Source organism: Bombina bombina, chromosome 1 (genome assembly GCF_027579735.1).
Source record: "Bombina bombina isolate aBomBom1 chromosome 1, aBomBom1.pri, whole genome shotgun sequence".
Classification (NCBI taxonomy): Eukaryota; Metazoa; Chordata; class Amphibia; order Anura; family Bombinatoridae; genus Bombina; species Bombina bombina.
Genome location: NC_069499.1, coordinates 38,196,218 through 38,221,660, shown reverse-complemented (window position 1 = coordinate 38,221,660; position 25,443 = coordinate 38,196,218). Strand labels below are relative to the sequence as shown.

Genomic DNA, 25,443 nt, shown 5'->3' with positions numbered 1-25,443 from the left:
GGAGTGCTAATTTATCGCATGCCCGTAAATAGGCAAATAGTTATGCATTTCTTGTTTGCGTGAATGTCAAAATAAACAACTTTATCTTAACCTTTTTTAATTAAAAATATATTCATGTAAGAATGTAAAATGTTTAAATAGTACTCTTGTATGCATGATAGGACTTTCTAACATCCCTTTAATGACCCCCATATGAAGAGCAGGTGAGTGGGAACAAAGATACTGTAAAGAACAAAAGGGAATGGAAGAACACGGTCATGATTTGCAAGTGAAGGGTTTAAAGTAACATTTTTAAAAGCTCTTCTTTACAGAGAGTGTGGTGCATGTATGTTTTGGCCTGTTTAATTAATTCCTGGGTTGTTCATTCTGAGGGTTAAGTTTGCACTTCTGATTTGAGTAGCATGGGCAGACTAAAGGGACCTTCTGGTTCTTTGCACTGAAAATGAATGTTTTGTGACCTGATTATGAATACAGGCGATTGTACAGTCCCATGTGTATTATCTGTATGTACAGCTAGTAAACAAGCTGAATCACTAGCATAGCTACATGCAGTGCCAGTTCCAGGGGGTCGCTGTGTTTCTACATTCATTACTGTCGCACCCCGAAACCTGAAAGGCACCAAATGCCCTGATGTGCTGAGCTGTTTGTACAAGTCCAGTGCCCTACCAGGATGAGATCCCATTCCTGCACCTCATGCCAACTTGATCTGTGTTCATTAACATAATTGTCCATATCTAGTGTTCGCTGCCCCATACTTACGTGTCACAAGGAAGTTTTGTAAGCTGGAGATATCAGATAGAGGTGTCATAAAATGTGTTGAGTTAGGTGGGGCCTTAATACCCGGAGAACCCTAGATATAATAGTAAGTCAGTGGTTTGGAATCTATGTACTCTGAGCTACCAAGGCCTATAATAGCTGACAGCAGCATCACACCATGTTACCATGGTTACAAATTATAATTGTGAATAATATTTGATCTGACAATCATAGGTATCCATACCTCACAAGATTTCCCTTAGACCCTCTATAACAGGGAGGTGGTGACTAGGGATGGGCGAATGTGCTGAAAGTGTAATTTGTTTGGTAGAACTAATAGTCCTGTGGACATTTGTTTTGGACATTCAAATGTTGATAAGAACGAAAATCCATTAATTAAATATTATTTCCAATTTTCAAATGTTACTTTCGTTTTTGAATGTTCATAATTAGATTGAATATCCCCATTAAAATTTTCGAATGTAACATTTGATTTAACAAATGCTATTCAGAAGTTCAATAGTTCATGTGGTAGGGAATTTAGTAAATTGATACATAATAGATACAAATATATCAATTCAAATTTTTCTATTTTAAATATTACATAATGCAAATATTACATTTAAATAGAGCATTAGAAATACTATTACAAATATATTGATTCTAATTTTTCTATTTGGAATATTGCATAATTCAATGTAACATTTAAAGATAGCATTAGAATGTTAGAATGTTGTATAAAACATTTGAAATTTGAAATGAACGAACTAATCTGTTAAAATTTGTTTCATTTTTCGTATGTTGCAAAACATTTGCCCATCTCTAGTGAGAAGTTGTGGACTGGAGCGGGTGGAGCTTTCTCATGGACATGGTCATGGGTGTGGCAAGGGCAAGACAGGGCGAGCCATTGGCAGAGTTTGGTTGAGTCAGGTTGTGTAGTGGGTGAAGCTCGGCGGTCAGGATATTTGCCATATTCAGTTCATAGTCTGTTTCAGTAATGATCCCACAATATCAGGATGGTTAAAAAAAGAGTGCGAAATGCATTGTATGGGTTCCCAAGGTTTTCAAATTTAAGGCCATCCCAATCTTACAAAGAAAACATTCTTGTTTCTTAGTTGTTGTTTTTTCACTTGGCGCCACAAGAACCCATCAGATACTTTGCACTGAGACCCTTCACTAAAATCGAATACATCAAACCTTTATTGTTCGCAAGTTTTTTCTTTAAATGTTTCCTTTTTTTGCACATGCTCAGTTCACATAGTTATAAACAAGTTTGTTGTCTGGCTTGATAAAAAGTTAAAAATAAAACCCACAGTACACATCATGAAATATATTATTGGTTGAGTAACAGTTAAGCATATGAGGCAGTTATGGTTAAAGGGACAGTAAACAGTTTGTAATTACTATATGTATTACATTATTAACCCCTTGTTTGCTGCAATCGCTTTTAAAAGCTCCATCCACCAACTGCCTTCTCAGTACTTAGGGTTAAGCACAGCTTTTGAGAGCAAAATATCCACTGTTTCTCAATTCCTTATCTGATCTACTGAAGCCAATTAGAGGCAGATGTCATAGCAGGATTAGTCTTGTGAAGCTTTCATGTGCTGTCCAGGTTTCAGCATAAGACAGCTTTTCATTTTCAGACTTAAATTACAGTAAAAGGGGACAAAATAGATAATCGAAGTATATTGCAAAATCCTTTTTTTACTTTTTATAACTTTTTACATCACAATCTAAAAGTGTTTAATCTTGAATCAATTCCCTTTTATTTTTGCATTGACTGCAGATATTTTACTCTTGCGTAGCTCGGAAGAAACCCCCATGAAAACCAAGCGGAAAAGCAGCAGTGAAAGCCTCTTTTATAAGTTTAGCACCTCTTCCTAATACAAATGAATGGCAACCAGATGTTTAATCCAGACATTGAAAAAGGGACATGAAAACCAAAATTAAAGGGAGAGTCTACTCCAGAATTTGTATTGTTTAAAAAGACAGATAATCCCTTTATTACCCATTCCCCAGTTTTTCATAACCAACACTGTTATATTAATATACTTTTTACCTCTGTGATTACCCTGTATCTAAGCCTCAGCAGACTGCTCCTTATCTCAGTTATATTAATATACTTTTTACCTCTGTGATTACCTTGTATCTAAGCCTCTGCAGACTGCTCCTTATCTCAGTTATATAAATATACTTTTTACCTCTGTGATTACCGTGTATCTAAGCCTCTGCAGACTGCCCCTTATCTCAGTTATATTAATACACTTTTTACCTCTGTGATTACCCTGTATCTAAGCCTCTGCAGACTGCCCCTTATCTCAGTTATATTAATACACTTTTTACCTCTGTGATTACCTTGTATATAAGCCTCTGCAGACTGCCCCTTATCTCAGTTATATTAATATACTTTTTACCTCTGTGATTACCCTGTATCTAAGCCTCTGCAGACTGCCCCTTATCTCAGTTATATTAATACACTTTTTACCTCTGTGATTACCTTGTATATAAGCCTCTGCAGACTGCCCCTTATCTCAGTTATATTAATATACTTTTTACCTCTGTGATTACCTTGTATCTAAGCCTCTGCAGACTGCCCCTTATCTAAGTTATATTAATATACTTTTTTCCCTTTGTGATTACCTTGTATATAAGCCTCTGCAGACTGCTCCTTACCTCAGTTATATTAATATACTTTTTACCTATGTGATTACCCTGTATCTAAGCCTCTGCAGACTACCCCTTATCTCAGTTATATTAATATACTGTTTACCTCTGTGATTACATTGTATCTAAGCCTCAGCAGACTGCTCCTTATCTCAGTTATATTAATATACTTTTTACCTCTGTCATTACCTTGTATCTAAGCCTCTGAAGACTGCCCCCTTATCTCAGTTATATTAATATACTTTTTACCTCTGTCATTACCTTGTATCTAAGCCTCTGCAGACTGCCCCTTATCTCAGTTATATTAATACACTTTTTACCTCTGTCATTACCTTGTATCTAAGCCTCTGCAGACTGCCCCCTTATTTCAGTTCTTTTGACAGACTTGCATTTTAGGCAATCAGTGCCCTCTCATAAATTAAACGTTTTCTCAGAGTAAACTCTAGCAAATGGAGCCACTAGGAATTGTTGCTGATAATACAGGATATATTTTGTCAGCTCTCCCGCTCTAGATCTGCTATTTCATAATTCATAGGTAGAATTTTCTTCAGAAACAGAAGTGTCAGTGCAGAGATGAAAGAAGAAACGGAGAATAAAGAGATGGAGAAACCAATGCAGAGATGAAAGAAGCGATAAATCATCATAAGTCGCTCTGCACACACTGCCTATTAGTAACTGGCCCCACTGTAAGCATTAGAGTTTGCAACAACCACAGACTCAAATTAATCTCAGATGGTTTTAAACTTCTTTTTTACATGGTATTCCCACCTATTCTTTAAATTAGTTTACCAGATGTAAACTGCAATACAATATAGAGGCAGATTTAACTTAAAATGGTGACTAAAGTAAAATATGGGGGCTAATGTTTTGAATGCAAGTTACAAATACTGCACACATACATACATTTCTATCTATCTATCTATCTATCTATCTATCTATCTATCTATCTATCTATCTATCTATCTATCTATCTGTCTATATGTACAGTATATCATCATCATAATATCTATATATCATTTTTCTAATCTATGTAATCTATCTAAGATGCTATTCCCAGGTGGTAAATGGGCCATAGAACAAGCCACTGAGCTGAATTTCCTGATATTTGGGGGCTGGACTGAGCTTACTCGGCGGGATCAGACTGATATATTTCAGGAACGTTTTCCCTCTGTGAAAAGCACAATTGGGATAAAAGAATCTGCTCCCAGGTGGTAACCGGGCCATAGAACAAGCCGCTTAGCTATTGTTAATTCCTGGCAGAGTGCTTCTCTTTCTGCATGCACTTGTGTTATATGACAAAGAAAAAGTCCAAGGACAAGGAGGGAAAGTAAAACTTGACTATTATTGGATATTCGTTAAAACAATTTCGCCAAAGGAGTCACTAGTGTCAGCAAGTCCTGTGTCGGACCATCAGCCTACACGTTTTATGCAGCAATTGGAGCTTCGTCAAGGCTGTAGTGCCAATTGCATCACGAAATGCGTAGGCTGATGGTCCGACACAGGACTTGCTGACACTAGTGACTCCTTTGGCGAAATTATTGTTTTAACGAATATCCAAAAAAAGTAAAGTTTTACGTTTCCTCCTTGTCCTTGGACTTTTTCTTCATTGCTTTCAATTTGGAGTGGAGGCAGCTCCTGTCCACTTCTAGTGACGTCACCAGCCAGCGTGTCTCTCCCAGGTGTATAGCAGTCATATAGGCAACAAATAGTCGGTGAAACAAGGTAACGCATACACAGTGGCTGAGGAGAGCAACACGTTAACCGCAAGTGACGGACTCTACAGTAAGATACCGAAGTCTGAAGACGGCTATTGGTGAGTGAATACTGTTTGAACTATTCTTTCACGGTTTACACCAAAACGATTCTTATATTGTTGGAATGTACTTACAAGCTAAAATACGTAAAGCTCAACTACGGTTACAGATTTAAGCAAGGGGCATTACCACATTTTGCTCTAAACTGTTGCAGCCCACTTGTTGTGCATGGTTCACATAGGAACGGAATATTGTATTCACACCGTACTATAGAGGACTACTATGGTCAGATTGTGGCCCGAGACCATTGTGTGTTAGTTCTCACTGGAACCTATTTTGCACAAGTATTGGTTCTGATTTGTACATATTTTAAGCAACTGTCTCTCTTGTATTATATGACCCTGGGAAAAGTCTCCCTAAGGGTGATGGGGCAAGAACAGAACTCTTTGTCAAATGTACTTAGAGTTATATGGCTGCACCTCACTGAGAAGGCCCAAAGGAGGCGTAAATCATAATGTGGGGTTGTCATTTCCATTGTTGAGAGGATTGCCTGGTATTTCGAGGCTGGACTGACCTTGTTAGGCGAGATCAGACTGATATACTTCAGGAACGTTTTCCTCTGTGAAAAGCAAAACCAGGGTTAAAGAAGATGCTCCCATGTGGTAACCGGCGATAGAACAAGCTACTGAGCTGTTTGTTCCTAGTAGAGTGCTTTTTTTTCTGTATGTACTTGACTATATACTGTATTCCTCTAAAGCCCTTTTAAAACACTTATTTCAATAATAAACCTTTAGTTTGCTAAAAACAATATGTGAAATAAATGATTTTGATGTGTTATTGATATTTAGATGTGTTATTCACTTTTTCAATTTTTAACACTTTACTTCAGGTTATGCAAAAGCGCTACATTTTCCATCTTAACTCACAAATTGCAATATACAGGATGCGCTAACCAACGTCGGCCGTGTTAAGATTCTCTGGCAAACCTGTTTTACCATCCACTTGCAATACCAGATTGTGCACTATTCTTAATGCAAGCTCACGCTTGATTGTGCTCCACTTGTAATGTAGGCCACAGTGCACATGTCACGTGCACGCTCCTGAGCCTATGGGAGTATGCTCTTATGGAAAGGACCTATGTTTCTAAAACAATACCAAAATAAAGAGTTCATTTTGATAACAGAAATAAAATGGGAAATGTTTAATATTGTAAAATATGAAAAACCTTGTGAAAAGCCAAGAAAATTATTTTGAAAAGCTTTTCTAATGGATAAGAAAACATCTCCAGGTTTTTTATGGTTTACATTCTCTGCAGGCGAATAGACGAAGATTAGAATAAATCATAAGCCTGTAAAATGCTGCCTTTAAGGTAAATTGCCATGATTATTACAGCACACGTAAAAACAACCCACAATTATACAACAATTCTTTTAAAAAACAATTCAAATCCAATTGTTTTTATGTTTGATTTCTTGTGCTCATAAAGCTCCTAAGATTATATTGTTTCTAAACATTTTTATACTTATTTAGTTTTTTTTATTTCATCTTTTTGACTAAACGAGAGTCAGCTTTAATAAAATTCAATTAAATGATCTTTTTCCATATGATCAATAGGGCTTTTTTAGGGGTGGGGGGTAGATGCAATACAATCAGCAGCTTTCACATTGAACAGGTAACTAATGATATCATAAAGGGATGAACCTGAGAGTGACAGCAAGTTGTAAAATGAATCCCATTAGAAAAACTGACACTATATCCTTTACCCCTTTAAAAAAAATATATGCTGGATTTAAACACATAGTGAAAGAAAGGCATTTGTTTATACGTAAAAACCTTGAATAAACGCAGACCTCACAACTGTCCCTATTTGACAGGGACAGTCCTTGATTCTGAGCCCTGTCCCACTGTTCCTCCTTTTTGCAGATTTTCCCTTAGCACCACCCACAGAGCAACCAAACACACCCACAGAGCACCCAAACACACCCACCAACCACCCAGACACACCCACAGAGCAACCAAACACACCCACCAACCACCCAGACACACCCACCAACCACCCAGACACACCTACCAACCACCCAGACACACCCACCAACAACCCAGACACACCCACCAACCACCCAGACACACCCACCAACCACCCAGACACACCCACAGAGCACCCAAACACACCCACCAACCACCCAGACACACCCACCAACCACCCAGACACACCCACTAACCACTCAGACACAGCCACAATCACACCCACTAACCACCTACTACCCTACCCCCTCCCAACATGGCTTCTCCCACAAAACAGCGGCCGGCCCGCATGAACCTACTGAGTTCCTGATACCCAGCCACAAAAGTTTTATTTTTTCACAAGAATGCCCTTCTAAGCGCTGTTTTTAGGTGCACACAGCATCACTTTACACAAAAAAAAAAATCTGATTTTTTTTTTAAATTAAATTTAAAATGTATTCTTGAGGAAAGCTTGATTGTTTTCTAACAGAATCTTAAAGCGATAGAAAAGTGTAACGAAAAAATGTTCTTATGTGTTACAGCATTTTATTATTACACTCACATACAACTAGAAACTCGTTAAAAGCAGTTAAAATCCGAGCAACAATAAACTACTGTTAGCTAGCTGATCACATCTGGTGAGCCAATGACAACAGTGAGCAGCCACCAATCATCAGCTAGCTCCCAGTAGTATATTGATGCTCCTGATATCTACCTAGATATGCTTTTCAACTGAGGGCACCAGGAGAACAAAGTAAATTGAAATTGAAAAGTCTCTTAAAATTGCATTTTCAATCTCTCTTTCAACATGAGTTATTACAGCTCCAAGGCAATGGGCTCTATCCCTCTGTGACTTGTGAGAAAGAATGAAATGTTTACCCCTCTCACTGATAATCACAATAAACATGAGTTATTACAGCTCCAAGGCAATGGGCTCTATCCCTCTGTGATAGGGTTGCACCGATACCATTTTTTTATGACTGAGTACAAGTACCGATACTTATTTTCAAATACTCGCCGATACCAATTACCAATACTTTTTTTTTAATGTCATGTGACAGTTTACCAAGCACAATACAGACTAATTATTTGATTCCTTCTTTATAATTATAAAGGACTGTAATTTAAAAGACATTATGAAATAATAAAAAAGTTCACTGAACATGTTTATAAATAAAAAATATTACAATAAAATATTACATTTAAAGGGGTGATGCAATTGGGTTGTAGGGCTGTTATATAACATCAATCTGACATTTGTATGGAGGTTCGACTCTAAGTTGAATAGTCTTTCACTTTCCACACTACTGCATGGGGCAGAAAGATATTTTTGGGCCATTTTAGCCAGAGCTGGAAATCTGTTTATTAACTGCCCAGTACTTCAGGGGTTTGTCTGAACGAGGTACAGTGATCTCTCCTACAATAATACAAATAACAGCAATTTGTATTGGCAGAACAGTAGTAAACCATTTTTAGTTTAGTCTCCACTCCAGTTTAAAATGAAATGAGAACATGCAGTTTGAAAAAACACCACAAGATAGCATATGGGTAGGAAGTGGAGGTATCAGTTTAAGTATTGGTGCATTTGCACGAGTACAAGTACTCATGCAAATCCTTGGTATCGGTACCGATACCGATACTAGTATCGGTATCGGTGCAACCCTACTCTGTGACTTGTGAGAAAGAATGAAATGTTTACCCCTCTCACTGATAATCACAATAAACATGAGTTTAAATTCTATGGTTTTAAACTGCTTTTCCTATATACATTATGATAAAATTAAATACAAAATAGGAAGTGTAGTTTATTTTACTGAACTCAATTAAATGATAGTTTCATCACTTTAGACTTCCCATTTTGTGTATGTTTGTATAGCAGTGTAAGTTGGAACAAGACTGTAAATAGGTGCAGTTTTAATCTGTATCTCTGCTATATTAAATGTAATAACATAATTGACACTATAAAAATGTACTTTATTTGTCTCACATTGTCATCTTTACATGAAGTAGACACAGTTTGCAATATAATGTAACCTTATTAATTCCTTCAAGGGTCTAGCAACACCAAAATGAACTCATTTCTAGGGCAAATGCACAAAATATGGGAGATTACAAATACTCTCATTCCTGGAATTCTGTGACATCAACAATGACCACATCAATGACAAAACTGAACAAGGGCATACGATATCACTTAACCACTTAAAGGAACATACGTTACAATTTACTATTGAATAATACAGTAAAATAACAGTAGATGCAGTTCTCCCTTCTACAAATACCAGAGCTCCCAACTGTTCTGCATTTTGTGTGATTTTCATGGCTTTGGAACTGTGGCCCACTGTCCCTCCTATCTCCTTTTGCACCCTATTAATGTCTGGTTTCACTATGTGAAACTGGGACACGCCTAAATCCTGCGCAGAACTGCCCACCCCTGCCCAAAACACCCTGACCACACCCCTAGGGTGCATATCTTGCTCCTTGATACAGGGGCGGAACTACATTGGTGCAGCAGGTACAGTGGCACCAGGGCCCAAATGATGGGGGTGCATAGCAGCCAGTCTATACTTAGGCATGTAGCTATGTGATCAATATCTCTGTATAGATACTCATCATTATACTGCACAGCATACTCATCAGGGTATAGATATACTCCTAGTCATTATACAGAGTAGCATGTATATTATTACTATTGCTTATTACTGAGATACCTTCTTGGGGGGGGGAGGGTAAAAACTCCTGCTGCACCAATTATAGTTCTGCCCCTGTGCAATACACCATTAGATTGTACGTTTGTGAACCTTTCCAGCTGTAGGTCATCTGTAACACTGTACCAGTACATACACTATAGATAAAAATAATATGCAACAATTTCATCCATATGGTCAGTTAGTACCTCTTTAACTAGCTCCTACTGTAATAGCAGTTTCCGTATGAGTGAAACCTTATGTGATTATTTTTTTCATACCTTATTTGATCATTGATGTTATATGATACCACTAGTGAAGTCACAGATGATGTAATTGATAATGTCATTGTGATATCACTGAGTCATAAACTATTATACATTATGGAGGAATTTAATTTCAGAACTCTCAAGCATTTGTATATTTGACAAGATCATAAAAGCTCATTATGGAATTTCTGTGACTTTTTTTTATAGATCTAAAAGTGATACCACGTGCGTTCTCAAATAATTTCTAACCCAGGATATAACAAATCCTGGGACAAATCCACATCCCAGAGAAAAATTATCTCTAGCTATATTTTTTACATTATTATCCATAAATCTATATTTAAGTGTTGTTGCTTGTCTATTTAAAATGTGTGGGTGTGGCTGGTTCCTCAGTATTCTGCCTGGCAGTCTGGCACCTAGATTTGATAGAAATTTTTCGAGCACAGGACTGAGCAATATTAAACTTACATTTTCAAAAGAATTTGCTTCTGCCATCTCATATAGGTGGTAATTTCTGTTACTTTTTATATTAATCAGAAAATAAGATTTTCAAGAACAAGTAATTTAATGGGACAAAAACTCATAAACCTATTAACACTGGGAACAGAAAGTCATCCTGTGACCTATTTAAACTATATAGGTTATTGGGTTGCATAAAAAACATCAGTCCTAATTGACTTAATGTATGGGTATAGCTGGGAGATGAAGGCAGTAAAATAAAATAAAAGCTTTGGTTGTATCAGGTATGAAAATGTTAGGCCTAAACTATACAGCAGATTTTGGGAATGAAGTTAATACAAATCATAACAAAGAAAATACATAAATTGTAACATTGTCTGGAGTAAGGGTGCTAGCTGTCCTCTAAAAACTACTGGACTTGTTGGTGACTTGGCCCAATTGGTATCTGGGGTTTCATTATGGCCCCTCCTAACTACAATACCTTAAGCCTCACCCTTGACCCCACTATATATATTTTTTCAGCAGTGATTTTCTCCCCTTGGCTGCCAGTAACATGCAAATCCACAATGTTACTTCTTTGATTGCCAATAACATACACAGAAGTTATTTGACACTCCCTTTACTGCCAGTACAAAGGCAACAAACACAGAGCAGTATTTTAACATCCTTATGACTGCCAGTTACAACTGCAATAATGCTTATTAATGGGCCTTTAAAATGTAGCTGCCAGTCAGGAGACTTAAAACAAACTTGACATTTAAGTGTACAGTATTTTTGCATAGACTTTATTAGACAACTTGCTAAAATACTGGGCAGTCCAGTTAAATACAGGACACCTGGCAACCCTGGTCTGGAGTTAAACCATAGCAGAGAGACTAGAATACAAGGGAGACAGGGGTACTGCCTTACTGGGGAAAAAGTACTGGCTGTACAGATGATTACATGACAAATCAGACTGTTCATATTAAATTGATCATGTATTTCAAATCAGTTTCCAACCGTATTGCAGTCTTCAGTTCTATATTTATTTTATATTTATTCTTTATGAACTAAGTGATCCGGAATTTTAAAAATAATTATTATTTTAAGATCTTCATTAATCCTTTGATTCCAAAAAAAAATCCGTACTGCTTTACAGCAAAGTGCTAATTAGGCCTGCAAGGAAAAAACTAATTCTAATGGAATAGCAGCAGCATCATAACAATGATCATAAATAAATTCATAAACACATAGGAGCCGAATTATCATGCTGCGAATGCAGCAGTTTCCGCACGAGCCTTCAGGCTTGCCGGAAACGAAAGTTAAGAAGCAGCGGTTTTAAGAGGTGGCGGATAGCAATCATTTGATTTGACACCCCCTGCGAGCGGACGATTGGCCGCAAATGTGCAGGGGGTGGCATTGCACAAGCATTTCACGAGAAATGCTTGTGCAATGATAAATGCAGACAGCGTATGCTATAGCGGATCATGTCCGCCCAACACTTGATAAATCGGCCCATAGACTAAATACATAGGGAATCATGGTCAATTTTAATTTTAGGTATAAATAAATAACATTATATACTGGAAAATGGCTAAACAACACTCCACTGTTTACACTCAAGAATTTAAATTCAGACGCACACACAGACTCAAATACACATATTAAATATATATTTAAATGCATATATACATACATAGATAGATATTTAAATATATAGATAGTGCACATAATATATCTAGACAGAAATACATAAAACTGCCTATTTCTGCTCAGGCCCATAAGGCAGGGAAAGAGAAATAATGTAGATACCTGTCATGCTTTAGTGTATATTATATACTGGATTATGAATATCTAATGTTGCAATGTTTAAATTCAAGCATTTACAAACACAGACAGAAATATATAAAATATATATTAATATATATATATTAATATAATATATATAACACATGGTGCCTATTTCTGATCAGGCCTCAGGGAGAGGGTAATCATTTTATTCTAGATTCAGATCGTGATGGCTTTTGTTTCCATGGATACCAAAGACTTCATGTAACAGGCTGGATTTATGAAACAGCATCATGGACTGACAATATTACACAAAGTGCAATATGTGTTATGCTGTTATTGTTTTCATTGATGCAGATTCCATACAAAAACAAAATATAATCTCCATGCAGGGTGCACGCCCCAGATCAGATCCCTTATATATGTATCATTGTCCCATGATCACAATATATAGATACATTTAGATAACTGTTATACCTCAAGAATAGAACATAATTATACCCTGAGGAAAAACATTTTATATAAATTAATCTTACAGCAGAACTATCCTTACACAATTATAGAAGAAAAAAAAACGTAAAGGAAAATGGGTTGCTGAAAAAATGGCTGAAGAGCAGAGCTTGTAGGTAACCACACCCAGACTCATTCTAATAAACCAGAAGCTTCTGATAAATATATCTCTGTGGTTATTATATGTTGCGTAAAGTAAATGTAAATGATCTATTCCTGTGCTATTCTTATACTAGAGCTGTTGCACCGGCAGTTATCAGCCGGTGCCTTCTCATATACAGCTGTATTCCTAGTACAATTCTCTTTGTCATGTTCGCAGACACAGATGTTACTATGGGCGTGCCCCTCTCAAGTGCCTGATCTAATACCTATTAGGAACCAGGTGTTTCATTTCTAATTTGTTTTTTTATTATATGACCCGCAGCGACTTCCAGGCATAAGTAAAATATTAAATGAATGGCATCTTCAAAGATGAATGAAAATCATTGTTGTCACACAAAGCATTTCTAAAATAAAGGGTTATAGTATATAACTGACATAGCAAGCACATTATACATTGCATGTTATTAGTAATACAAGATATGGCTGGGAAAGCATGGGGTTACAAATGGATGCACAAAATGGATGTATCAGACATAGAGCCATTCAGATTCTTTACAGCCATGCAAGACTAAAGCCTATGGATAATTACCCTGGCATTTCCAGTTGCTCCAGAGACGCTCCATCCTGGCAGTTTCGGGACTGGCCTGCATCTTGTGGTGCTAGGGATCAGTGATGCTTTCTTCTGAGGCACTGAATGATCACTTCAGCATTCCACAGCATGAATAGGTTAGGTATCACGGCTGCTTGCATGCACTGGCTACAGACTGATGCTGTAAGCAGAGAGGGGGAGGGCAGAGTGTAGACGCTGCAGTCCCCACTGCAGCAAATCAGCACAGCGATTACCTCAGGGATGTATCACTACAAAAGGGAAGCTCTGCTGCCTTACAAAGAGGAGCGTTGGTTTGCAAGCTTTACGACATCAAACGCTCAAGGCCAGAGAGGCTTGTGCACCACATAAGGGCCACTTTAGCCATTTTATTGTTCATTTAAAAAAGCCAGACATTTTCTCTTCCCCAGCATCCTCAGCCTCACAGCATCAGTGTCTGCTCATCACATCCATTTACTGTCATGACATCACTGAGTGTGCTCTGGTCTTACACAAATATAGTCCCCTCTGCAAAGAAGAATTGTGTAAAAGCTCCCTTTGTGACAGTTTGTATATTGTGTTTATCGCTTTATAGTACGAGTAGGATAATGACTGGGATGTGGTTATTCATTTGTACTAATTAATGGCTGGAAGGGGGAGGTACAAGTAATGTAATAACAAAATGCAAAAGCTGAATTATTGTAAAAACTAAGGAGATTTTGTGTTTCGGACATTATTGTTATTCTTACCCCTTCATAATAGGTGAAACATCAATTAACCCATTCACTGCTACAGAGAGCAAAGTAAAATATCTTAGCCCTCTGTAGAAACACAACGGTTAAAGAGAAGGGGATATTTATGTAAAGTTTCAGCCGGACAAGTTTGGGGCTGACATGTTCCTGTTGCCGGTTTAGCGAGCGTAGGAACTTTCTGGGTTTTTGGCCGGGTGTCACTTAAGATGATGGCGTCACAAGAATCCGCCATTAGATTAAATGACCAGTAAATACAGTAGATTTGCATAAACAACAAATGCATGATAACAAGACAATACAATAGAACTTCGTCTGAACTTCACATGAGTAGTAGATTTTTTTCTAACAATTTTAAAAGTTATGTCTATTTCCACTCCCCCTGTACCATGTGACAGCCATCAGCCAATCACAAATGCATACATGTATATTCTGTGAATTCTTGCACATGCTCAGTAGGAGCTGGTGACTCAGTGTAAATATAAAAAGACTGTGCACATTTTTTTTAATGTAAGTAAATTGTAAAGTTGTTTAAAATTGCTGCTCTATCTGAATCATGAAAGCTTAATTTGACCTGAGTGTCCCTTTAAAGGGACAGTTCACCCAAAAATGTCTCCCCTTTAAATTGTTCCCAATGATTAATTTTACCTGCTGGAGTGTTTTAAATTGTTTACAAGTAGCTCCTTTACCCCTATTTTGGCATTTGAAATAGCTGATTTAGCCTTTGGTACCCAACCTATACTGAAAGTTTCTATACTGGAGTATATTCTATTGAATAGCTTAAGTAAACACAGCCAGCAGAAGAGATTACACTCTCAGTGGGGTGCAGGATAGTTAAGTAATGAAATGATTATTTTCCATTGTTCTCTGTAAGTATTGAGCTTTGGTTTTCTAGACAAATATAAGGAAGCAAGCGTGTGTACACAAAGTGATAACATAATGAGATCTGATATTACCTGAAGCTCAACCCAATGTAATAGGCTGTGGTTTAAAAGCACAAGACCAGCTACTTCATATACACAAATAAACCTGAAAATGCAATTTCTCATACATTTTATACTCTGCAGCTGCTATAGCAAGTCATTGCAAATACATTCATATAAAAACAACTGTACAGTGTACTGTCCCTTTAAGCACAAATGCATAGGACTCAGATACTCGATAGGAATTAATTAAAGAGAATACAGAGATAAACTATAGCTACAATCTACAACATGTGCATTGTTTCACATAGCACCACTACTTTCTGCTAATTCTTCTACAAAAATATTGTCCACAAAATAAAAATTAGTAACATTACTCTGTGATCCATAATGTGCCTTGCTTGTACTTTAGAAACATAGAACTCCGTAGCAGACCTACTCAACAGAGGGCCCCGTGCAAACACCGCCCCCCCCCCGAGAAACATACAACTCCGTAGCAGATCTACTCAACAGAGGGCCCAGTGCAAACACCGCCCCCCCCCCCCCGAGAAACATACAACTCCGTAGCCGACCTACTCAACAGAGGGCCCCGTGCAAACACCGCCCCCCCCCCCGAGAAACATACAACTCCGTAGCAGACCTACTCAACAGAGGGCCCAGTGCAAACACCGCCCCCCCCCGAGATACATACAACTCCGTAGCAGACCTACTCAACAGAGGGCCCAGTGCAAACACCGCCCCCCCCCCCGAGATACATACAACTCCGTAGCAGACCTACTCAACAGAGGGCCCAGTGCAAACACCGCCCCCCCCCCGATATACATACAACTCCGTAGCAGACCTACTCAACAGAGGGCCCAGTGCAAACACCGCCCCCCCCCCCCCGAGATACATACAACTCTGTAGCAGACCTACTCAACAGAGGGCCCCGTGCAAACACCGCCCCCCCCCCCGAGAAACATACAACTCCGTAGCAGACCTACTCAACAGAGGGCCCAGTGCAAACACCGCCCCCCCCCGAGAAGGTAACTCCGTAATTAGCAATAGTAATATTCTGTATACAGGTGTGAGTTTCTATACCCTGATGAGTACACTACTCTGTATAAATATGAGTATGCTGATGAGTAATACAGCACAGTGTAGTAAGCTCAGTAATTAGCAATAGTAATATTCTGTATACAGGTGTGAGTTTCTATACCCTGATGAGTACACTACTCTGTATAAATATGAGTATGCTGATGAGTAATACAGCACAGTGTAGTAAGCTCCATAATTAGCAATATTCTGTATACAGGTGTGAGTTTCTATACCCTGATGAGTACACTACTCTGTATAAATATGAGTATGCTGATGAGTAATACAGCACAGTGTAGTAAGCTCAGTAATTAGCAATAGTAATATTCTGTATACAGGTGTGAGTTTCTATACCCTGATGAGTACACTACTCTGTATAAATATGAGTATGCTGATGAGTAATACAGCACAGTGTAGTAAGCTCCGTAATTAGCAATATTCTGTATACAGGTGTGAGTTTCTATACCCTGATGAGTACACTACTCTGTATAAATATGAGTATGCTGATGAGTAATACAGCACAGTGTAGTAAGCTCCGTATGGAGCTTGATGCTTCGTGTTTCTGGCAAGCCTTCAGACTCGCCGGAAACACAAGTTATGTAGCAGCGGTCTAAAGACCGCTGCTCCATAACGTGTCCACCTGCTCGGAGGCGGCGGACATACATTGCCAGAAATCAACTCGATCGAATACGATCTGGTTGATTGACACCCCCTGCTAGTGGCCGATTGGCCGCAAATCTGCAGGGGGCGATATTGCACCAGCAGTTCACAAGACCTGCTGGTGCAATGAGAAATGCAGAGAGCGTATGCTGTCTGCATTTATCGATGTGCAGCGGACATGATCCGCAATATAGAATCATGTCCGCTCGCACAATGATAATTCGGCCCCTGAGTGTCTATACTGAAATAATGACCACATAAACGCACGCCTATGTATAGACTGGCTTCTATGGGCCACCCCAGCACTTGGGCCCCGGTGCAACTGCACCTGCTGCACCAATGGTAGTTCCGCCCCTGAGACAACTCGCTGAGGCTGATCAAAATCTTGTACTTGTTTGCATATTTAAAGGTAACTGAGCATCATCCAGTATTTCCAGGGTGTTTCTTCCCAGTAATCACAATCCCAAAATACTTCTGATAAATACTCATAAAGTTTAAAATTGTATCTCTTGAAAACAGCACAAAACCATTATCTGAGTCATTAATGTCTCTCTTTCTAATCAATAACGAAATATACATGATTAACAACAAACAAAATGGAGATTTTTTGAGGTTTAGCAATTACATGACTGGTTGAAGGGCCTAAATGTTTACTTATTATTTATTAGTATGTAGTGATGCTAATTGGGTCATGTGTAAAATTAATCAAAACCAAAACCATAGAGATATGTGTGTTTGTCTCTTGAACTGGCATTTTGGGACATATGTGTTAGTTGGTTTATCGGTATCAATATTTTTTATTAGTGTAAAAGTGCTTATTATTAATTTGTATCTTTAATTTACTGACCAGGAAGCATTGGTATCTGTTTGGTGATGTTGTCATCAAATATGGCGGCAGATAATTTCCATGTGTTTGCCCATACACAAAACCAATGTTTTATTAAAAAAAATTGAGGTTCTTGGTAACAAGTCAAAAAGTGCTGTCCAGAGTTTATCAAGTCCTTTTAGTTGTTGAATTCAATACATGAAAAATGGTCCCATAAACTTATTAAGTATCAGGAATCTGCATTGCGATCAGAAAAACAGGACTGGCGCATGTTAAAGGGACACTCAAGTCAAAATTAAACTTTCACAATGCAAAGAGAGCAGCGATTTTAAACAACTTTCCAATTTACTTTCATTAACAAAATGTGCAGACTTTTTATATTTACACTTGTTGAGTCACCAGCTCCTACTGAGCATGTGCAAGAATTCACAGGATATACGTATATGCATTTGTGATTGGTTGATGGCTGTCACATGATACAGGAGGAGTGGAAATAGACATCACTTTGAAATGTGTCAGAAAAAATCCACTACTTATTTGAAGATTAGACTAAGCGGCCCAATACGTCCGCCTAAGCTCGCCTACCTTCGCCGCCGCGGACCTTGAATACGTTCGCCTAAGTTATCAAATAAAGCTGTCAAAAAGCCGCGGGGCGATGAGCAGCGGACTGTGACAGTTATCACTCATCCGATCTCGCTGCCCTTCGGCTTTTTCCCAGCTTTATTGCTAGCCTGTCACTAAGCACTCACACTAAACTGCACTGTTCTACCCCCTATACCGGCGCCCCCGGAGCCCCCCGCAACTAAATAAAGTTATTAACCCCTAAACCGCCGCTCCTAGACCCCGCCGCAACTATTAAAAATGTAGTAACCCCTAAACCGCCGCTCCCGGACACAGCCGCCACCTACATTATACCCAGTAACCCCTATCCTGCCCCCCCTATACCGCCGCCCTCTATAATAAAGTTATTAACCCCTATCCTGCTGATCCCGCACCTCTCCGCAACTAAATAAATAGTTTAACCCCTAAACCGCCGCTCCATGAACCCGCCGCAACCTATAATAAATTTATTAACCCCTATCCTGCCCCCCACTACGCCGCCGCCACTGTAATAAAATGATTAACCCCTAAACCTAAGTCTAACCCTAACCATAACGCCCCCCTAACTTAAATATTAATTAAATACATCTAAATAAATTAACTCTTATTAACTAAATGAATCCTATTTAAAACTAAATACTTACTTATAAAATAAACCCTAATATAGCTACAATATAAATAATAATTATATTCTAGCTATCTTAGGATTTATATTTATTTTACAGGTACCTTTCAATTTATTTTAACCATGTACAATAACTATTAAATAGTTATTAACTATTTAATAGCTTACCTAGCTAAAATAAAGAGAAATTTACCTGTAAAATAAAAACTAACCTAAGTTACAATTACACCTAACACTACACTATACTTTAATAAATTATTCCTATTTAAAACTAAATACTTACCTGTAAAATAAACCCTAAGATAGCTACAATGTAATTAATAATTACATTGTAGCTATTTTAGGATTTATATTTATTTTACAGGTAACTTTGTATTTATTTTAGCTAGTTAGAATAGTTATTAAATAGTTATTAACTATTTAATAACTACCTAGCTAAAAGAAATACAAAATTACCTGTAAAATAAATCCTAACTTAAGTTACAATTAAACCTAATACTACACTATCATTAAATTAACTAAATAAACTACCTACAAAGAACTACAATGAAATACAATTACATAAACTAACTAAAGTACAAAAAATAAAAAAAGCTAAGTTACAAAAAATAAAAAATTAAGTTACAAACATGTTAAAAATATTACAACAATTTTAAGCTACTTACACCTAATCTAAGCCCCCTAATAAAATAACAAACCCCCCCAAAATAAAAAAAATCCCTACCCTATTCTAAATTACATAAATTTCAAAGCTCTTTTACCTTACCAGCCCTTAAAAGGGCCATTTGTGGGGGCATGCCCCAAAAAGTTCAGCTCTTTTGCCTGTAAAAGAAAAATACAACCCCCCCAACATTAAAACCCACCACCCACATACCCCTAATCTAACCCAAACCCCCCTTACAAAAACCTAACACTAATCCCCTGAAGATCATCCTACCTTGAGTCGTCTTCACTCAACCGAGCCACCGATGGAACTGAAGAGGACATCCGGAGCGGAAGAAGTTAATCCTCCAAGCGGCGCTGAAGAAATCTTCCATCCGATGAAGTCATCATCCAGGCGGCGCTGAAGAAGTCTTCGATCCGGCCGATGTCATCTTCAAAGAGGCGCTGAAGAGGTCTTCTATCCGGGCGAAGTCATCTTCCAAGCCGGGTCTTGAATCTTCCTTCCGCCGACGCGGAACCACCTTCTTCACCGACGGACTACGACGAATGACGGCTCCTTTAAGGGACGTCATCCAAGATGGCGTCCCCTCAATTCCGATTGGCTGATAGGATTCTATCAGCCAATCGGAATTAAGGTAGGAAAATCTGATTGGCTGATGGAATCAGCCAATCAGATTGAGCTCGCATTCTATTGGCTGTTCCGATCAGCCAATAGAATGCGAGCTCAATCTGATTGGCTGATTGGATCAGCCAATCGGATTGAACTTGAATCTGATTGGCTGATTCCATCAGCCAATCAGATTTTCCTACCTTAATTCCGATTGGCTGATAGAATCCTATCAGCCAATCGGAATTGAGGGGACGCCATCTTGGATGACGTCCCTTAAAGGAGCCGTCATTCGTCGTAGTCCGTCGGTGAAGAAGGTGGTTCCGCGTCGGCGGAAGGAAGATTCAAGACCCGGCTTGGAAGATGACTTCGCCCGGATAGAAGACCTCTTCAGCGCCTCTTTGAAGATGACATCGGCCGGATCGAAGACTTCTTCAGCGCCGCCTGGATGATGACTTCATCGGATGGAAGATTTCTTCAGCGCCGCTTGGAGGATTAACTTCTTCCGCTCCGGATGTCCTCTTCAGTTCCATCGGTGGCTCGGTTGAGTGAAGACGACTCAAGGTAGGATGATCTTCAGGGGATTAGTGTTAGGTTTTTGTAAGGGGGGTTTGGGTTAGATTAGGGGTATGTGGGTGGTGGGTTTTAATGTTGGGGGGGGGGGTTGTATTTTTCTTTTACAGGCAAAAGAGCTGAACTTTTTGGGGCATGCCCCCACAAATGGCCCTTTTAAGGGCTGGTAAGGTAAAAGAGCTTTGAAATTTATGTAATTTAGAATAGGGTAGGAATTTTTTTTATTTTGGGGGGGTTTGTTATTTTATTAGGGGGCTTAGATTAGGTGTAAGTAGCTTAAAATTGTTGTAATATTTTTAACATGTTTGTAACTTAATTTTTTATTTTTTGTAACTTAGCTTTTTTTATTTTTTGTACTTTAGTTAGTTTATGTAATTGTATTTCATTGTAGTTCTTTGTAGGTAGTTTATTTAGTTAATTTAATGATAGTGTAGTATTAGGTTTAATTGTAACTTAAGTTAGGATTTATTTTACAGGTAATTTTGTATTTCTTTTAGCTAGGTAGTTATTAAATAGTTAATAACTATTTAATAACTATTCTAACTAGCTAAAATAAATACAAAGTTACCTGTAAAATAAATATAAATCCTAAAATAGCTACAATGTAATTATTAATTACATTGTAGCTATCTTAGGGTTTATTTTACAGGTAAGTATTTAGTTTTAAATAGGAATAATTTATTAAAGTATAGTGTAGTGTTAGGTGTAATTGTAACTTAGGTTAGTTTTTATTTTACAGGTAAATTTCTCTTTATTTTAGCTAGGTAAGCTATTAAATAGTTAATAACTATTTAATAGTTATTGTACATGGTTAAAATAAATTGAAAGGTACCTGTAAAATAAATATAAATCCTAAGATAGCTAGAATATAATTATTATTTATATTGTAGCTATATTAGGGTTTATTTTATAAGTAAGTATTTAGTTTTAAATAGGATTCATTTAGTTAATAAGAGTTAATTTATTTAGATTTATTTAATTAATATTTAAGTTAGGGGGCGTTAGGGTTAGGGTTAGGTTTAGGGGTTAATAATTTTATTACAGTGGCGGCGGCGTAGTGGGGGGCAGGATAGGGGTTAATAAATTTATTATAGGTGGCGACGGTGTAGGGGGGGCAGGATAGGGGTTAATACATTTAATATAGGTTGCGGCGGGTTCAGGGAGCGGCGGTTTAGGGGTTAATACATTTATTATAGTTGCTGTGGGCTCCGGGAGCGGCGGTTTAGGGGTTAATATGTATATAGTAGCTTGCGGTGGGCTCCGGGAGCGGCGGTTTAGGGGGCAATAACTTTATGTAGTTGCGGCGGTGTAGGGGGGGTCAGATTAGGGGTGTTTAGACTCGGGGTACATGTTAGGGTGTTAGGTGTAGACAGCTCCCATAGGAATCAATGGGATGTCTGTCAGCAGCGAACTTGTACTTTCGCTATGGTCAGACTCCCATTGATTCCTATGGGATCCGCCGCCTCCAGGCTGGCGCTTTGAAAACCAGGTACGCTGGGCCGTAAAAGTGCCGAGCGTACCTGCTAGTTTTTTGATAGCTAGCAAAAGTAGTGAGAATGTGCCGCACTTGTGTGCGGAACATCTGGAGTGACGTAAGAATCGATCTGTGTCGGACTGAGTCCGGCGGATCGAAGCTTACGTCACAAAATTCTACTTTTGCCGGTCTCGAGCCTTTGATAACTAAGGCGTATCAGCCTCGCCACAAATACGCTGCGGAATACGCAGCGTATTTGAGGTTGACGGCTTGATAACTACCCCCCTAAGGGGCAAATGTATACGAAGTAGCATATCATGTCAGCCGCACATCGATAAATGCCGACAGCATACGCTCTGCATTTATCATTGCACCAGCAGTTCTTGTGAACCGCTGGTGCAATGCCGCCCCCTGCAGATTTGTGGCCAATCGGCCCGCTAGCAGGGGGTGTCAATCAACCCGATCATATTCAATCGAGTTGATTTCTGTCCGCGGCCTCAGGCAGGTATTTTTTATTACAGGTAAAAGAGCTGATTTCTTTGGCGCAATGCCCCACAAAAGGCCCCTTTAAAGGCCATTGGTAGTTTATTGTAGGCTAGGGTTTTTTTTATTTTGGGGGGGGCTTTTTTATTTTGATAGGGCTATTAGATTAGGTGTAATTCTTTTTTATTTTTAATAATGTGGTTTTTTATTTTTCGGAATTTTTTTTTTTTTGTAACATACACCTTGATTACGAGTTTTGTCGGTAAAGCTGTGCGTGGCTATCGAGCAGTTTTCCCTCACTGCTCACCTACAGTAACACTGGTATTATGGGTCTTTTTAAACCCGGTGTTAGCCGCAGAAAAGTGAAAGAGCAAAATTTTGCTCCACATCTCACCTCAATACCAGCGCTGCTTACGGTAGCGGTGAGCTGGCTAAACGTGCTCGTGCACAATTTCCCCATAGGAATCATTGGGGCAGAGCCGGCTGGAAAAAAAACTAACACCTGCAAAAAAGCAGCGTTCAGCTCTTAACGCAGCCCCATTGATTCCTATGGGGAAATACATTTTGGGGGGTAGTTATCAAGCCGTCAACTTTTCTGACTTCGCCGGCCCAATACGCCCGCCTAAGCTCGCCTACCTTCGCCGCCGCGGACCTGAAAAAATATGCCTAAGTTATCAAAAAAAGCTGTCAAAAAGCCGCGGGGCGATGAGCAGCGGACTGTGAGAGTTATCACTCATCCGATCTTGCTGCTCTTCGGCTGTTTGACAGCTTTCTTGCTAGCCTGTCACTAAGCCCTCACACTAAACTACACTGCTCTAACCCCTATACCGGCACCCCCGGAGCCCCCCGCAACTAAATAAAGTTACTAACCCCTAAACCGCCGCTCCTAGACCCCGACGCAACTATTAAAAATTTATTAACCCCTAAACCGCCGCTCCTAGACCCCGCCGCAAGTCTTATAAATGTATTAACCCCTAAACCGCCGCTCCCGGACACCGCTGCCACCTACATTATACCTAGTAACCCCTATCCTGCCCCCCTATACCGCCGCCCTCTGTAATAAAGTTATTAACCCCTATCCTGCTGATCCCGCACCTCGCCGCAAATAAAAAAATTGTTTAACCCCTAAACCTCCGCTCCCTGAACCCGCCGCAACCTATATTAAATTTATTAACCCCTATCCTGCCCCCCCTACACCGTTGGCACCTATAATAAATTTATTAACCCCTATCCTGCCCCCCCTACACCGTCGGCACCTATAATAAATTTATTAACCCCTATCCTGCCCCCCACTACACCGCCGCCACTGTAATAAAATTATTAACCCCTAAACCTAAGTCTAACACTAACCCTAACACCCCCCTAACTTAAATATTAATTAAATACATCTAAATCATATTTATATTATTAACTAAGTTAATCCTATTTAAAACTAAATACTTACCTGTAAAATAAACCCTAATATAGCTACAATATAATTAATAATTACATTGTAGCTATTTTATGATTTATATTTATTTTACAGGTAACTTTGTATTTATTTTAGCTAGTTAGAATAGTTATTTAATAGTTATTAACTATTTAATAACTACCTAGCTAAAAGAAATACAAAATTACCTGTAAAATAAATCCTAACCTAAATTACAATTAAACCTAACACTACACTATCATTAAATTAATTAATTAAACTACCTACAAATAACTACAATTAAATACAATTACATAAACTAACTAAAGTACAAAAAATAAAAAAAGCTAAGTTACAAAAAAAAAGTTACAAACATTTAAAAACATATTACAACAATTTTAAGCTACTTACACCTAATCTAAGCCCCCTAATAAAATAACAAACCCCCCAAAATAAAAAATGCCCTACCCTATTCTACATTAAAAAAGTTCAAAGCTCTTTTACCTTACCAGCCCTTAAAAGGGCCTTTTGTGGGGGCATGCCCCAAAGTTCAGCTCTTTTGCCTGTAAAAGAAAAATACAACCCCCCCCAACATTAAAACCCACCACCCACATACCCCTAATCTAACCCAAACCCCCCTTAAAATAACCTAACACTAATCCCCTGAAGATCATCCTACCTTTAGTTGTCTTCACTCAGCCGAGCCACCGATGGAACTGAAGAGGACATCCGGACCGGCAGAAGTTATCCTCCAAGGGGCGCTGAAGAAATCTTCCATCCGATGAAGTGATCCTCCAAGCGGCGCTGAAGAAATCTTCCATCCGGGCGAGGTCATCTTCCAAGAGGCGCTGAAGAAGTCTTCTATCCGGGCGAGGTCATCGTCGAAGCCGGGTCTTGAATCTTCATCCCGCCGACGCGGAACATCCTCCTTTCCCGACGAACTACCGACGAATGAAGGCTCCTTTAAGGGACGTCATCCAAGATGGCGTCCCTTCAATTCCGATTGGCTGATAGGATTCTATCAGCCAATCGGAATTAAGGTAGGAAAATCTGATTGGCTGATGGAATCAGCCAATCAGATTCAAGTTCAATCCGATTGGCTGATCCAATCAGCCAATCAGATTGAGCTTGCATTCTATTGGCTGTTCCGATCAGCCAATAGAATGCGAGCTCAATCTGATTGGCTGATTGGATCAGCCAATCGGATTGAACTTGAATCT

General features: G+C 38.8%; 1 protein-coding gene across 2 annotated transcripts in view; it reads right to left on the bottom strand.

Moving 5' to 3' along the window:
• Positions 1–25,443, bottom strand: part of RTN1 (reticulon 1) — a 296,655-nt gene that overhangs the window by 66,545 nt on the left and 204,667 nt on the right. Inside the window, exon 1 of one of the 2 annotated variants that reach the window (XM_053697304.1) lies at positions 13,562–13,743. The exons of the other annotated variant lie outside the window; for it this stretch is intronic. Coding sequence (XP_053553279.1) covers positions 13,562–13,622 — 61 coding nt within the window. The 5' untranslated portion in view covers positions 13,623–13,743. Of the gene's footprint in view, positions 1–13,561; positions 13,744–25,443 lie in introns of those variants that run through there. 2 annotated transcript variants of the gene reach the window in all.